This window comes from Caenorhabditis briggsae (assembly GCF_000004555.2).
Source record: "Caenorhabditis briggsae complete genome, chrIV, whole genome shotgun sequence".
NCBI classification, from domain to species: Eukaryota; Metazoa; Nematoda; class Chromadorea; order Rhabditida; family Rhabditidae; genus Caenorhabditis; species Caenorhabditis briggsae.
Window position 1 is genome coordinate 948670 of NC_013487.2, and position 17852 is coordinate 966521.

General features: G+C 35.0%; 1 protein-coding gene across 1 annotated transcript; it reads left to right on the top strand.

The window, feature by feature from the left end:
* Positions 1-1223: 1223 nt before the first annotated feature.
* Positions 1224-12524, top strand: CBG13700 (the record flags this gene model as incomplete). The annotated part of the gene is made up of 12 exons (XM_045244792.1): positions 1224-1252; positions 4095-4287; positions 4636-4786; positions 5226-5323; positions 5376-5457; positions 5542-5720; positions 6561-6650; positions 6954-7103; positions 10271-10606; positions 10664-11046; positions 11239-12249; positions 12317-12524. The coding sequence occupies 12 exons, from the start codon at positions 1224-1226 to the stop codon at positions 12522-12524; spliced, it is 2910 nt and encodes a 969-aa protein (XP_045095232.1).
* Positions 12525-17852: the final 5328 nt, after the last annotated feature.

A 17852-nucleotide genomic window follows, 5' to 3' on the forward strand; every position in this document is an offset into this window, starting at 1 on the left:
TTGGAATTTTTTCTTGAAATTTCCATTAATGTCGATTGTATTGAAGAGATGCTGAATATTCTCTGAAAAATGAAATATTAAAAACAGTTAAAAAAAACTGAAATTTTAAAGTTTGACTTTAAATGTTGCTTCAAGCTTAGGAGTCTAGCTATGAAGCTTGAGTTTCCAAGCTTCGAAGTTTTTATTCTTAGGCTCAAAGGCTTAACTTCAAGGTTTCAGCTTTAAATAATGCTTACAGTTTTTTTTCAAAAAGTGTCGTATATCATCAGAAAGCCGCCCTAAAAATTTCCAATAATTCTGACCATTTTTCATTTTTCTAGCTTTACTTTGAAGTGAGTTATGCGCCTTTAAAGTTTGGGAAAGACGCAGGGATGTGAGGGCACTCTCGCTTCTCTGCGTCTCACTCAAACTTTAAAGGTGCGAAACTCTGCTAAAATTTGTCTGATTTCTTCGATTTTTAGCTAAATTTGAAGGGAATTTTGAGAGCTACAAGTTCTATATAAACTTTGGAAATATTGAGATTTAGTGTTCAGAGTTTTTTGAAAAAAAAACTTTTTCTACATTTTTTTTGTTCGAATATTCTAGAATCGTTTTATATCATCTGAAAGCCTTTAAAATTTCCAATAATTCTAACTAACTTTCTTTTTTTTCAGCTTTTCTTTCAAGTGAGTTACGCGCTTTTCAACTTGTGAGAGACGCAAAGATTCGAGAGCTTTCTCGTTTTTCTGCGTCCCTCCCAAACTGTAAAGGCGCATAACCATTCTCAAAGTTGTCTGATTTTTTCGAATTTTAGTTAGATTGGAAGGAAATTTCAAGGACTACAATTTCTATAATTTCATGTTAAAAATTCGAAAACTTCGAATCATCATAACTCTCCTCGATTTGATCCGTTCTAGTTCGTTTTTGGTGCATTCAGACTGTTAGGACCTTTTTATGAATAAAACACTACAAAAGTTCTAGAACGTTACAGTTTCGTTATGTCCCGGATCGATCAACAATTTAGTGATCGTCTTATAAACTAAACAAATATGAAACTTCCGAAAAACCGAAAATTTTTTGTAACTTTCTTTTTTTGTTTGGCATTTTTGACAAATTTTGTTTTTCACTGTTTTAATACTAAGTTTTTAGTAGACGTTGATTTTTAGAAAACCAAAAATTTGAATTTTCGAAGTTAAAATTCCCAGTTTCACGCTCATGTAAAAGTTTAGTTCTTCCCAGTTTCCATGTTGACTTGCTACTACAAAGTTCGGAAGTTTGCCGTTCTATAATAATTTCAAACATATCGAAATTCGAGATACATGGTTCTTTGAAAAAAAGACGCAAAACCCTGCTTAACAATTTTTTTTTCAGCTTCGCCTTGAAGGCGAAGCTGTCTGTGTATCAGTTTGTCGGGATGTCCACGAATTTCGAATCGTGTTATTAAGCATGGGCCCGACACACAGTGCTAATTCAAAAATTTTTCCATTTTCAAAATATTCATGAAACATGAGAAATTATAATTTTGACTATTGAATTGATTGTTCTCGCAGTTTTCAAATATTTTAGCTACAAAATTTATTTTGAAAATGCCATAAACTAAGTTTTCGACTATTTTTGAATTATTTTCCAACTTTTTTCTTGTCCAGAATTGCGTCATATAGATTTTCAGCTGTCAACCTTTTAATTTCCCTTCAGTTTTACGTAAAATTTCTTAATTTCGTAGTACATATTTAAGGATGTTTTGCCACCTAAATTTTTGATTAAATCCAATTTCAGCCCTAGAATTTTCTTACTGTATTTTTCTCTAACAGAAGCCCGCCCTATACCTGCACTTTGAGCTCAATTATCTCGCTTCTTTTGAGAGATATCAAAAATGTGCCAACTAGTAAAATGTTCATCATTATATCACCAATATTTTATCAATTGACAGATTTTTGATAGGTCTTATAGGAACTGAGATAATCGAGCTCAAAGTTGACTGTTTGAGTGACCTTCTATTAGAGAAACATTTTTGAGATTTTCTGTTTCAGAAAATTGAGATAAGGCTTTCCGTTTTATCCTGTTTTAATTCTCTGTGCCATAAGCCTTGGAAAAAACTGAGAATATATATTTTTGATATATTTTTCTATATTTTTGAAAAAATAACATTCAATTAATTTTCTGTTCCAAGAAGTTGCTAAATTAGTTTCTAACTTTACCAATACCAATTTATTTTAGTTATTTTTTGCCAAAATTCCTTAATTTTTTCTTCCATAGGGTTGTTTTACTAACCGCGTAGCTCTAGACCATCATCCTACCGCCGACCGCCGACCGCGTAGCTCAGCGGGCATTGGCACCACATCTCTAATATTTTGACCACAAGTTCAGTTCCTTTAAGCGACTTAAGTTCTTTTTGGCGTGTATTAGAGATTTTTTTGGCTGAAAAATTACAGTTTCCAAAAGTTTTTTTGAACTTGGAATTTTCAGTTTTTCTGGTTAATACACCAATTTTTTCTTACAAAAATTATTATTTCAAATAATTTCCGATTTTCCAAATTCTTTTTTCTATTAATTCCAATTATCCTGTCACATTCATTTCTCAGAACCATATCTTTTAACTCAAAACCTGAATCACCTCCTAAACTCCGCCCACTTTCTTTACCCCAGTACCACATGACCGGTTAAACCTATTATAACCCTCCTTCCCTCCTCTTTCCATCAATTCACCCCGCTATCTTTTGTGTTTTTGCGCTAATCCGTTAATGGGAGTGTCAATGTGCATCACTGACACGGATTATTTCTCGATTTCTGTCTTCTCGTTTTTTCTTTTTTTTTTCTTCTTTTCAATTTTTTTCCAATGACTCAAAACTCGATTTATTATTCAAAAGACACTTTGTTTCGTAGTTAGTCCAGGTGTGATTTTTTGATTGCTTTTTTGGAAAAAAAAACAAAATTTTGAGTTTCGATAAACAAGAATTATAGATGATAGCTAGATCAAAAATGTGACTTTTTCCCATTTTTTTTCAAATTATTAGGGATTTTTTAAGTTCCGTCTATACTGAAAATAGTGTCTGTCTTAGCTTGAATTCAAGGTTAAAGGAAAGATGAAACATGAAAAAATTTCTCAAAGGTGGGGGGACAGGAGATTTTTCGTAGGACTTTTGGAGTTAGGGTATACACCATAATGAACGTAATCCAAAATTCAGCTACTCAAAATCCATAGTTTCCAAAAAATTGCTGTTTCATTTTTCTCATAATGCCATAATGTGGTCAATGGAGCTTCAATGTCGCTCCAGACTAAATTCTGGAATTTTTAAATAAATTTTACCACGTCTTCATATTCCAGCCTACACTTTTTCAAGATCCAAAAACAGAATATAAAATGACGATTTTTCACATATTTCAGTACAAAACGCCCACGTTATGGAGCGTCTGGATTTTTTGGTTTTCAGATTTCAATACTTTTTCAATACATCATGTCTATTAGCGCTCTCAAAATCCCAATAAATCAAAAAGTTTTCGAAACATTAATTTTTTGAAAATCGAACATTTCTAGACTCCAAAAAACCCTCATACCTTCATAAATCAAGCCTTTTCCTTTCTACGTTTCTTTCTCATTTCTTATTTTCCTAGAATTTTAAATTCAAAACCTTCTGACGTCTTCTGAAAAAAAAAATCGCCCACCTCTTTTTTTTCCCCGATCTACTCAATATTTCATTTGAAAATGAATAGAACTTTCTTGACGTTTTACCTTTTTAGAGCCCAAAAATTGTTAATTTTAAAGCTCTTACAAAAGTTGCTTCAAAATTTTTCAATTTGTCTGAAAATTTCAGATTATACTAGACAAGAATGGAGCTTTGTTTTTGTTGTTGACAACTTTTTGGTTTAAATTCGTCCAAAAGAGATTTAGGTTAAACCCAACTAAGTGCTAAAACTGAATTCCGACTGGTGCGAGACGGCATATCTCATTTAGATGAATTTTTACAAAACAGTTGTCAATTACAAAAATGAAGCTCTAGTTTTGTTTAGCATACTCTGAGATTTTCAACCAAATTGGAAAATTCTGGATAACTTTTGTCGGGGTCCGACACAACGACACTCCGAAATTCCTTTTTTTAAACAACATAATTTTTCAGCAAACTGTCGTCATCGGAGGCTGACGCGGTGCGCACCGGCGCTCGTTCCCGAAATCGTTCGCTCAAAAAGTCGCCGGCAGTTCAGGATGACGATCCAACGACGCATCACCATCAGCACCATCCCCATCAACAGACAAACCATCTGTTCCAGCATCAACAGTTTGCTCAAAACTTGCTATCACAACATAATCAGGTTTGTTAAATAAAGAAAATAGGTTAAAATTGGGTCTGGAAGCTGTAAAGTCCCTTATAAAATGCATAAAAAAAGAAAACAAAAGCTTAAAACAGCAGCGGGGGTTGAACCCTCCATGCCAGTTTCAAAGTCAAGCGCGCGCACCACTCGGCCACAGAGCCACAAACATTTCATGAACGCGGTGACGATGAAGAAAGGGGGCATGCAAGAGAGAGCGAGAGGGGGAGCGAGGGAGCAGGAGATCCAAAAAAGGAAATTGTAGAAAAATTTGGCTAGCTCTAAAAACTGAATATCTGAGGTTTGAGCTAGCTTTTTAAACCTCCAAAAGTTCCAAAATCCATTTTCCAGGTGACAACAACCCACCACCACTCCATGCAACATCTCCACAATGCCTCATCTCTTCAACACCATCTAACACTTCCATCGTCGAGCTCCATGGCTCCGGAGCCGCGTCGAGCAGCTAGCTTTGATGTGTCCGCAAGTCAGAAGCTCAGTCCAGGTTGGTTGGTTTTAAAGGCGCATGTGATTTTTTAGTTTGAAAATCGGATATTTTGTAGTTATCTCAATCATTAAAGATGATCGAAAATGAGCCAAAATTTCCTGTCTTTTTGAATTATAACCATTATCATTATCACTACTGATAACAAAACCAAATCTGAAAACTTGAAATTCTGACCTTTCTTACTGTCACCATAAGCAAGCCTGGCGGGTTTAGACACCTAGAGAGGTGCGGAAAAGCCGCTCACATATACGACAACCCTACTCTTGACCTTTGGTAGCCTTGCGGTACAGTGGCTAGTGCGCTACACTACCAATTTCACTATGCGGGTTCGATTCCTCTGCCCCCCAAATCCTTTTTGCTTTTTTAACAGAGCTCCCAAAGGAATTTTTTCAACATTTCATAGTTTTTTACATGTCTACTAACCCCTCTAATTCAGCCCCATTCCGTGTTGGGTCATTTGACACTGGGCGTTCGGCATTCTCGCCAGTTGAAGTGCCACGCCTTCTGGTTCAATCCCCATTGTCACCTCTTCAGGTACAGTAACCCAAACCAACTACAGTAACTAATACTTTTACTAATACTTCAGCTGGAACCGCCGCCCGTCGCCACCGACAGCCGTCTTTTAACCGTACCGTCGCCGTCGGATTTCCGAAAAAGTCCCGTTTCGTGTATGTCACTTTTTTCAGTTTTTCTACTTACAATAATAGAATTTCAAAAATACAATTTGATTTTTAACTTCTAATTCTTTTCAGGCGAGTCACCGAAAAGCGGTACTGGCCAGCCTGCCACGTCAATGGACATTCTGAATTCGCTGAGCCTAAATCCGGGATTAATCTCCCAGCTGACTGCGGCAATCTCACGACCCGTTGGGGTCACATCTCCATTACTCGATGATATGAAGCTTAATTTTGGAACCGTGCCAAAAATTGAGGTAAGGTATATTGATTATTTTTCAGAATTTTTTTTGGAAAAAATTTGAAATTTTCGAAATCGTCCGATCGCGATAAAAATTGATATCACGAGCTGAAATAGCTTACTAATCGTTTTCCAAAACTTTTTTTTTTGAAAATTTCAAAAATCGAAAAAACGTTTTTTTTTTAAATTGAAAATTTTCAAAATTGTCCAATCGTGATAAAAATTGATATCACGAGCTAAAATCACATGAAAATACCAATTCTGCATCTGGAATCCGAAAATTTTGAATTTTGAAAATTTTTTTTCGAAAATTCGAAGAAATTTCGCCTGTTTCATTTAAATCATGAAAATTTGAAATTTCATCAGAGGATAATAGATGCTGCCCTCTCCAAAAATAGTCAAATTTTCCAAAAAACCATACTTGTAACGGGCCTGGCCGGGCTTTTTCCGGAATTTCGGAGGCCCGGCCCGGCCCGGCGGGCCCGTCATTTCACTAGTTTTGAAATTTTCAAAAAACACAAGGGGTGATTTTTGTGATTTTTATGTGATTTTATGTGATTTTATGTGATTTTTATGTGATTTTTTTCGACCAAAAAATTTTTTTTCGAGTTTTTCGATCTTTTTTGATCAGACAGACAAACAATCCGAAATACGAAAAAAATGGAAAAAATTATATTGAGAGCTCAAAATTTGGCTCAAAAATACAGAATTTTTGACACCGGGCCTTCCGGGCCGGGCCCGGGCCTTGAAAATTTCCTCAGGCCCGGCCCGGGCCCGGGCTTTGGCGGGCCGGCCCGGAATTTTACAAGTATGCAAAAAACTAAATTTTGAAAATCTCAAAATTTCAATTTTTCAGCAAATGGATTGTTCTGGTGGCTCGTTTGAAACCGCGAATTCCGGAAGTTTTGATATGAATATGATGAGCGCTCATTCTTCATTTGATCAGGTTAGTTTTGAATTACTGTATCTGGAAAAGGCGGGTAATTGAATTTTTCGAATTTTCTGAATTTTCACGAAATTCTGTTTCACCAACTTTTAAAATTTTTTGCATGTTTTAGAATTTTTAGTTGACGTATTTGAATAACTTCTGATAAGACAAAATTGAACATTTCAAATTCTAGAAAAGGCGGGAATTTGAATTTTTTGAAATTTTCGAAATATTTTCCGTTCCACCGACTTTGGAACTTTTCAGGAATTTAAAAAGATTTTTGATGACTGTTTCCGTAATAGAAAATCAACATTTTTCCAGGGAACCGCTGGCATCAACATTGCCACACCAGAAATTTTGGCGACCATGCCGCCAAAATCAGTAATTCAAGACGATATTCGTGGCGGAAGTGGACGATTCTCGTTGGTTCGGAAACGAGGAAGATCTGAAGTTTGGAATCTGTTTGGGCAGGTTGGTCCGAGAAAATTTTTTTTTGAAAAAAATTTCTGCTTCAAATAGTTCTGAAATTTCTTGGAATTCCATGATTTTTAGTGCTCCGACGCTTTCCAAAAGATATTTTTCATGATTTCTACTTTTTTCTAATTTTCGACTCTGGAAAACTTTTTTTTCCAGATTTTCCTGCTTCAAATAGTTCTGAAATTTCATGAAATTATATTGTTTAATAATGCGATTTCTATGGTTGGGAGTTTCTGTTTTACTCAAAAAATTAAATTCTCAATTTCAGAAAAAATTTTAATTAAATTTTTCCACTTCAGAAGTTTTTTTTTCAAAAATCTAATCTTCTGATTTCGAGTTTGTTTAGGCATCAAAGAGTCCGAAAAGTACAAAATATTACAATTTTTGGTTTAGAATTTTGTCCAAAAAAATTTTTCTGTTTCAAAAAGTACAAAAATTTCATGGAACCAATTTTCTTCGTTTTTCGAGACTTGTATACAATAAGTACATTAAAACCTTCAAAACAAAACATTTCAAATTTCAATGTTAAACCTATACAAAAAGTTCAAAAAGTCTTTAAAAAATACGTCACATTTCCATTTTCCATGTTGTGATGTTTTAAGATTTTTTTTAAATTTCATAAACGTCCTTTTTTGTTAAATCCGATAAAAAAATCTAAATATCTGAAAATCCTTAATCATCCGGGATTTTCAGTCATGTGAATTTTTTTTTCATGGTAACCTGAGGATAACCAGATTTGGGTGGGAAAAACATATGTAGTTTATGTTCTAGACTAGCTATTTTTTTCTTTGAGAACTTTTTTTCAGTTTAGATGACTTTCATTCGAAATAGATGTGTTATATTACATTAAAATTTTTGAATAATTTGTGTTTCAATAAGTTGATAACTAGCATTTGGTTTATTCATACTTAGTTCATGATCAGAAAATTCTACAATTAAAAATCCAAAAAATCAAAAAAGTAATGTTTCAAAAAGTTCATAAGTATATTCTCTATTTCCGTTTTCATGAATAAAATTCAAACAAAACTTTTAAGAAGATTTTTTGTTTTAATTTCAATGTTTCAAAATCTCCATGTATCTTGTTTTTCTCAGTTTTCATTTGTCAAATATTCAAAGTTTCAAAATTTCCATTTCTTTCCTTGTTTTTCGATTCTCATTAGTCTTCACGTTGAATTTCAAGCTTATTCTTGATATTTTGCTCTAATTAAAGGTGGGGGGACATGAAAAAAATAATGTTCTCGAAATTTCGTTTAAATATGCCTCTCGAGGAGTTGAACGTGTGGGACGAGGATTGAGGGTGCGGCGCCGCTACCGACTGAGCTACACGGGCAAAGAGAAAGCGGTCGCCCGATTGCATACATAAAGGCGGACGACAGCTGTACGCAGAGTGACATTAAGCGTTGTACACCGTCACGGTAGAATGCATACTCTGGCCCCAAAAATCCCCCGTAAAATCTCCTGTCCCCCCACCTTTAAACTCCAAAAAATCTCAACAAAAAAAACATCCTTCCCTCTCATTTTTGATCTCCAAGGAACAAAAAATTTCCCTTACTAACCTTATGATAAATATTTCTGCTTTCTTTTCCCTTCAACAAAAACAGTCATCTCTGGTTCAGTTACTACGTCAACAACTGGGAAAAAATGTGTGATATCCGTTTTTGGTTCTATGAGGAACCAGATGAAAAATTATTTTTGGAATTTCCTTTTTTTGTAAATTTTGTAGTTTATGGTAGTCAAGGGGTATGGTCAGAATCCCTTTTTTGAGATCTCTGATTTTTTGAAGTCTTGAGAATTCAAAATTCAAAAAATTCCGGTTTCATAAAATTCATATATTCTTACATTAATTTGGAAAGTTAATATCGCCTTTTTTTCGCAGTTTTCAAAAAGTCTATGTATAACCAGACTTTGACGTCAATGGAGACAGACCTCTAGACAGTTAGGATAATTATCACAACAAAATGATATATTTTGGAAAATGATATATTTTTTTTTGCAAAATGATATATTTTGGTTGTGTTTCGCAGAAAAATGAAATCTGAGACCTCAATTATTACATTTCCCGTTGTTTATTGTTTTTTGTTTCTAAAATTGAAATTTTTACCGCGGAATTAGCTAATTGAAATGAAAAAACAAGTTGTGAACATTTTGAAACAGTGAATGAAAAAATTTGAGACAATTTTCTTCAATTTTTTTTATTCATCTATTATTTATATCTTTTTTTTAAACCAAAAAAGAATTTATTTTTTAATTCAGAGAAACAGTCGAAAATGAATGGCTTTGCCTAAATCTTTTCGCCCATTTCTGAACATTTGGAAACAAAAATTGGATAATAAAAATTGGAAAAATTGACTTTCGGAATTTCTAGAAATCAGATTTATAAGTAATTATTCTAATTCCGTATGTACAGGACATATCAAATGTATTAGATAAATTAAAAAACTTTCTTAACGTTTTGAAACAGCGACAACAGTACCCCGGTCGATAAGATATACACAAAACGTATTTTTCAATTGATTTTCAGGCATTTTGACCATTTTCAGGAGTCTTGAGCTCGGCTGTCAAGTTTCCGAGCACTTTGAACATTCAGGATTGTGTAAAACGGACTTAGATTGAAAACTTTGCATTCTCAGAATTCTTTGAAATTGTATAGTTTTTCTGCTATTTGCCGACCGCTTTCGTACTGTCCGTTTTGGTACTGAAATAGGAAAAACTGGATGTCTTTAAGAAATCGGCAAATAGCTCGAAAACTAGAAATTTTCAAAAAATTCTGTGAATGCAACGTTTTCAATCTAGGTCTATTTACATCCTCCATAACTTTCAATCGGAAACTTGACAGCTGAGGTCCAGACTCCTGAACATGGCCTAAAATCCACTGAAAAATGCGTTTTTGTTTAACTTATTGACCGGCTCCCGCGTAGATCATCAAAAAAATTCTAGCAAAATTGAACTATTATGTCTATGTTGAAACACCATCTGTGAATACAGTAAAAGAAAAGGTCCAACTTTGAAGCTCTACAAAAGAACATCATAATTTTTCGATTTGTCTAAAAATTTCAGAGTGTGCTAAGCAAAAAAGAGCTTCAATTTTGTAGTTAATAACTTTTCTGTAAAACTTCTTCCAAACGAAAAAAAACTAGTACATTTACAACCCTCTTTTCCAGGTCCTGGACGGCGCCACCCAACTGCGTCTACCGTACGTCGCTTGCTACGCATGCAAAGTTCTCTACACCGACACCGGCGGCGGTACCGGTAACATGACAAGACATCGTTGTCCAATAGGTGCCAGCTATCGTTCAAGCACCCACGCCTCTTCTACAGAAACCGTAGAAGCAAGAGGAACCGATTCATTCGACTCCACAATGTCTGCCAGAAACTTCGGGGTCGATGGTGTCAAAAATCAATTATCGATTAGTATGGGAGGAGAGTCCACTAGCGGATCCGCTCAGTCTGGATCCGGCAACTCTTCTCTTCCACTGCTAACCCAACATTCCGGAGAGGTACGTCTAGATCATTTAAACCTCAGTTCAACTTCACCCATCTCTTAATCCCTTAAGGAATTCCAGAATACAATTGGTGACGTGGATCGAGAAGTTCTAATCGATGCAGTTGTCAAATGTTGTGCTGTGGACCTTATCGATCCAATTGTCTTTTCTGGAAAGGGTTTTCGAGGACTGCTCAAACAAATTAGCCACGTATCAAAACGCTTGGGACCTGCTGTTAGCCCACCAGTTGAAGCGTTTCCGGATATTCAAACTGTCAGGAACGCTATGCAAACACATTTAAGATTCTGTGCTGATGATTTGAAGAATGAGTTGAGTAGAACGCCTCAGGGATGTCGATTGGCTTTGGAGACATTGACTTACTCGGGAAGAGACTATAGAGTAATTCATGGATCACGAATTAGTCCCGATTGGAAATGGAGGAGCAATATTTTGGGGTGAGTGGAGAAACAGATGATTACTGTATCATTACTGGCCGAAAATTGTTGAACGTAAAAGGATGGAATTAAAACGTATTGAAAAGTAGATCTAACATGTCTATATTGAAACAGTAACCACCTGTTAATACAGTATCGGCATTTAGAGAAAAGTTGTCAACTTTGAAGTCTTAAAAAACTATACTTTTCCAGAGTGTTCAAAGCACGGGAGAACGAATCGCTGAGCGAGATGATCAACATTGTTGTGCACAACTACGAGCTGAACAAGAACATCCTTCGGGTTACTGTACCAAATGCCAACAACGATTTGGAAAAGTCCTATCGATCCTACTTCGATATCAAGGCCAAATTGAAAGAGGTGAGACAAATAAAGTTCTTCGAATGCATAAAGTCAAAAACTAAAGGAAAAATAGATACAAAGTTTTACAAAGTTCTTGAAACTGGAAAATCTCAAATTTCATTTTTCTTGCAGATCCTGTTCCAAATCCTCTCCACATGTTCTCAACCCGTCATGGAGATGCTAACAGCCGTCGACCAGCTCACCAAAGCCCTTGTAGATGCAGACATCCGTCTTCCATTTGTTGTAGAACCACGAGAAGATATTTTCGATGTCCATCAACTTTTGGCAGAATGGAATGATCAATGGGGACAACTGGAACAGATAATTTCCACGAAATGTGCGGATACTCTGCTGGAAAGTTTCAAAAAGTTGGATCCGGTTCACATGAGAGATTTGGAGATTTTCATTTTACCATTCCGTGAAACAGTGGAGTCTCTAACCTCCGAACATCCCAATTTCCACAAAGTACTGCCTGAATGGTTGGCTTTACAACACGAATGCCAACTTCAGAACGATGAGCCAACTGCGTTGCTCCGTGAGCTCAAACAAATTGCCTCAAGGATTCTAGAAGCTGAGAAAGAGCTAATTATGACTGATGAACATATGATTGCGGTGCTGCTGAATCCAAGACTCATTAGGAAGTTAAGCATGATACTTACCGATCAAGAAAGAGCAATCGCTTGTGAGAAGATACGGTCACAATGTGGATTCCGGAATCCGAAGGAGCCATTGAGTCGAGGAAGTTCGTGTGATGGGGAGCCGCATCGGAAGAGAAGAATGTTCCTGTCGTCGTTGGAGGATGATCAGGTTACTGATGAATTGGAGTGCTATTTGAGATCACAGTATCCACCAAATCAGACAAAGTGAGTTTTTTACTGTTTTGGGTTTGACTTGAACCGAAATATTGTACTGTACTTTGTACTTTTCCAGAGACGTCATCACATTCTGGAGCACCACCGGCCACACCCAATTCCCAATGCTCAGCTCCATGGCTCGCCGAGTCCTTTGCACTCCGGCCGTAGCTCCAGTGACCCAATTTGATGCACGATGTGCATCAGTAAGCCCAGATCAGCTCCACACATTCCTAATGCTCCGTTCCATGTTTGATTCGGAGAAAGATGAAGAGCCTAGCCTGTGATTATAATTTTTACTGGTTTTCCCCTATTTTTTCATTTTTTGAATGGAAAATTTAATTGTCTCACACCCCACACACCCACCATCCTCACACGATGGAACAGCGCTTTCATGTCATTTTTTTTCAAATTTTCAAATTTCTAACCTCCATATTTTTCCCAAAAATTGTTTTCTAGAACTTTCTAGAATTCCAGATCTCTCCCCAACATATCTACCCATTCCCTTCCTCTGAATTCCCAAAAAATAAAAAATTCAAATATCCCGCCCGGCTAGAATTGTTCATCTCTATTTCTCTCTTTCTTTCTCCCTGTGCTATTTTATTTCTCTATCCCTATTCACTTTTTTTTCTAATATCTGATTTTTTTTTCGTACAAAATCTATATGAAATTATTCATCAGCTCAGTCAGCTTATTGTGTTGAAAAACGCCTAGAAAAAAAGATATGACAGGTTTGAAAGAGAAATAATTGTTATAGGAAATTATGCTTCAAAATTCGAAAGTGAATGTTTTCTGGTCCAAATTTTTTTTCTGTTTCAGGTTTCTCAGATTTTTTGATTCAGTTTTTGAGCTTTATTGCTGTCAAACACCAGTTTTGTAGTTTGTTATTCAATTTTTTTTTTGGCACAAAATACCTTAAAGCCTCCGAATTGGACTTTCATAAGCCATGCAACGGGAAAATGGGAGGTAACACTTTAAGATGTTTTCCTTTATGTTTATCGATTTCTTAACACAGGAAATAAAAATTAGGACCAAAATGGTGTTTGAATCCAAAACTCTTATTTTCAAAGTTTTTTGCAGTTTCAGAAAGTTGGTTTCAAAGTCAAACGAGAAATTTTTCTACTAGAAACTTCGTACGTTTTGGATTATCGATCTATATTCTTTGACAGAAATATGTTTGGGAAATCTTTTTGAAAAAATTGAATAAACAAAAACAAAAACTCTCATTTTGGAACTGACAGTTTCGTCTGCGAAAACATAATTTTTTTTGGAAGACAGAAAACACTGACCCAAAAATCTTGAGAATTAAAAAAATCGTCTATTTTTTTTGTTTAAATTTTTTTCAAATTTTCCTGAAATTTAGGATTCAATCTGATTCTTCAAAACACTTGCAATTTTTTTTTTCAAATTACCCGAAATTCTGGAAAACCTTCGAAATCAATTTATGAGGAAGGTATTCTGAATTTTACACCTCATCCAAGAAATTCTACTTCATTTTTTAGACATCCAAAGTTTAACTGTTCCAACTAATAAGTAAATATTTTAATTTTGCTGCTTCATACTGACTATAGTTTTGAAAAATATTAGAAAATCCGAATTACAGAGTATTCAAAGCGCGGGCTAAATTGGTAAAATTTTTAAAAAGTTCTTGAAACAGACATTTGTCAGATCCTGTTCCAAATCTTCTCCACATGCTCCCAACCCGTAATGTCATTAGGTTGAATCAATACAAAAAATTGTCAGCTACAAAAGTGAGGCTCGATTTTGTTTAGTCCACTCTAACATTTTCAGCTTTATGCAATAAAATGTACTGTAGTTTTTGGATGTCGACCATTTCCAACTTTGAAAATTTGGAAAATTGGAATTACAGAGTATTCAAAGCGCGGGAAAAAGAATCGCTGAGCGAGATGATCAACATTGTTGTGCACAACTACGAGCTGAACAAGAACGTCCTTCGGGTTACTGTACCAAATGCCAACAACGATTTGGAAAAGTCCTATCGATCCTACTTCGATATCAAGGCCAAATTGAAAGAGGTGAGTCGAAGGTTTACTGAAAATTCACTGAATGCAGTGTCTGACAGTCAGAAAATTTACATACATTTAGAAACAGAAATTTTTGGGAAAAAGTATATCTAGTGTTAATTTTTTGGAATTTGTTGAATCAGGAAATATGGTTCGAATCGCAGTATGTAACAGTCAGATAACATACAACCTATTTGAAAAAGATTTTTTATGTTTCAATTTTTTCAAACTAGCCGCTGTCCAGGTAGTAGGTAGTTGGACCAAATCGACCGTTTTTTGGGGTCCTTTGACTTTGACGCAATTTATTTCGGTTTCTCTGAAAGCTATCAAAAAATTGTCAACTAGTGAAATGTTTTTGCTAAATTGGTAAAATTTTTAAAAAGTTCTTGAAACAGACATTTTTCAGATCCTGTTCCAAATCTTCTCCACATGAACCTTTTACTAGTCAGAGGTAACGCGTGTTTTAAGCCAATACACCCTATAGGGAGTTGAAGGGTTGGGGATCAAAGAGCACCCACGCACAAGAGACGTTTTGCCAAATGAGCTCGTCTGGCATAATTAGACAGTAGAAGATTAATTATTAGGTAAAATAGAAAGCATATAATCCGAAAATTAGGACACCGACACAGGTGGCCAACCCGATAGATAAACTGGTAGGAGTTACATATAATTCATAGTAATAATTGGGTGATAACTCTTATCACCCTTTCAAAAGATTCTAGAAGCTTCTGGGTGCATTTTTATGAAGGGACCGTTTTTTTGGAAGCAATAAAAAATTTAGGGTTAATCGGAAAATAAGAAAAAAAAATGATTTTATAGTTATTCTTCTGTTTCATCAAATTATTAAATTTAAAAATAAATAATACACGAAATTCAAGGACGGGGAACTAAATTGATGTTACTGTAAGTATAGATTTAAACATTTTGTAATTGTGAAATTTACCAGTCGGTTTACGCCCCCTGTCGGGGGCTTCCACTTTCTGTATCTTACAATTTAATTTCTAATTTAAAAATTGTCGAGTTTCCGAATCCACCAAAATTTGTGGAAGTTTTGCATACTATCAATTTTCTTCGAGGAATATTTGATTTCCCAAATTTTCAAAATTTCCAAACTATTGAAAAAAGATTTTTTATGTTCTGAAATCCGGAGTATGTGAACTCCCGGTTTCCTGAAGTTTCAAATTTTGGATAACTAATGTCAGGTTTACTAAACTTTCTGGTCTCCGAAAATTCTGAATTTCGAAATTTTCGAACTTTGAAAAACAGTCGGTTTGCGCCCCTCCGGGCTAAGCCTCCTAGCTCCCGCTTACAGTACCCGTTGTCTTATAGACAGGTTTTGTCATTTTTCCAGGGACTATTTTTTCATGGTCTGTTAGGAAATTTCGAAATTCGATATTTTGGTTATTTAGAATTCCTAGAATTCGGAAAGTCGGAAGTAAGAAAATCCGGAAATTGAAAAAAACATTAATTTTGAAATCTAGAAAAGTGTTTCATTCTGTATGTCTCAAATACCCAAATTTTGGTATATCAAATTTTAAGGAATCGGAAAATTCAGATTTTTGCATACTTACTAAAGGAGCTGGCCTGAAACGGCCCTGTTCGCAAAATTTATAGAATTTCGAAAAAGTTTAGAATCGAGATTTTGAGAACCTGAAAAATTAGAAATTCAGAAATTCAACTTTTCGAAACACAGTCTCGTCGAAAAGTTTTTGGAACTTCGGAAAATCGGAAATGTAGATTTCAGAATTCGAAAACTCTAAATTTCGAAAAATTTAGACAATCCGAAAATTGAAAACCTGAAATGTTGGAAAATCTGAAACTTTGAAATTTTTTGGCATATTCGGTGAATAAGATCTCAGAAATTTATGAATTCCGAAATTTGAAAGATATGAAATTAAGTTCGGAAATTTTAAAAATTATTCTGAATTCTGAAAAATCGAGTGATCAGAAAGGGCGCTGTTATTTTCCCTCGCATCAGTTTCTTTCTTTTTTTCCTTCTATTTTCTTTCTTTTCCACTGTTTCAGAATTTTTTCTTTCTTTCAAATCTTTAAAATCCATAGTAAAAGAATATTTCCAAAAAATCACTTTTCTCTCAGAAATAGCGTGGATAAGAAAAAAATTTGGGCGGTTAGACGGAAATGATGTGAATATTTCTTCAATATTTTTCGAAAAATTTGCACTGTAGAAATTGAAGAACGTCTCCAGAAGACGTCAGACACAAAATTTCGAAAGATTAAATATTCGGGCATCATCTAGCTGCTATTTCCGGTTATCTGTGAAAATTTGGGAAAATTTGGTTCATTCTGGACTTCGTTAGGGAAGGTGATACGGGAACAAACGGACACACTCACACACAGAATTTTGTGATTGTTAATAGTAAAGATGACTCTTGGTTTTAGAATAGGATTTTTAAAATTGGATAGTAAGAGTTTATTACAGCCCTAATCTAGCAGAATCTTCATAAAATTTTTACCTTATTCAAATTTTGAGAAAAAACACTGTTTCATGAGTTCATGATTTGTAGGAAGTTTTGAACATCTTTCGATCAAAGTATTCATTTCCATTAGGTTGAATCAATACAAAAAATTGTCAGCTACAAAAGTGAGGCTCGATTTTGTTTAGTCCACTCTAACATTTTCAGCTTTATGCAATAAAATGTACTGTAGTTTTTGGATGTCGACCATTTCCAACTTTGAAAATTTGGAAAATTGGAATTACAGAGTATTCAAAGCGCGGGAAAAAGAATCGCTGAGCGAGATGATCAACATTGTTGTGCACAACTACGAGCTGAACAAGAACGTTCTTCGGGTTGGGCCGCAGCCCGGCCTGTGGGTTGGTTGCCGTGGGCCGAACCATCCGTTCTTTCGGGCCCCTTTAACTTTGATCTAATTTATCTTGGTTTCTGGGAAAGATACAAAAAAAGTAATCAACTGATAAAATATTGGTAATACAATATTTAATATTTTATCAGTTGACCACTTTCTGATATTATTCAAATGAATTGAGATAATCTAGGTCAAAGTGATGATATGCTCTCAACCCGTAATGGAGATGCATCATTTTTTTACATAAAATTCTTTGAATTTCGCTAGAATATATCGTTTTTCAAGATTATTAATCCAAATTATAAATCAAAAGTTACTAATTATTGAAATTTTCTATCAAAACCAAAATTACTCGAATTTCGGCTCGATTACCTGAAAAAAAGGGTAATTTTGATTAAAACCTCGAAAAACAATATTTTTCTAGCGAAATTTGACGAATTTTATGTGAAAAAAATGATGCAAAACACATGAAAAAGGAAGTAACCGAACAATTTTGTTAAAAATATTAAAATTAAATTTTCCCGGCCGTTTTTCGTTCTTTCGTGTCGAGACCCATCGACAAAATTGCGTGTGCGCCTTTACTCAACACTTCCCATCGCGAGAGAGGAAAATTTGCAAAACGTGAAGGTTTTTCGCCCATACTGGCCCACCACTGACCTCACTTTTTTCGAAAGATATCGAAAAGGGGTCAACTGACAGATTGTTTATCATAATGTCAACAACATTTTATAGACCACTTTTTGATACTCTCACAGAAAATGAAAT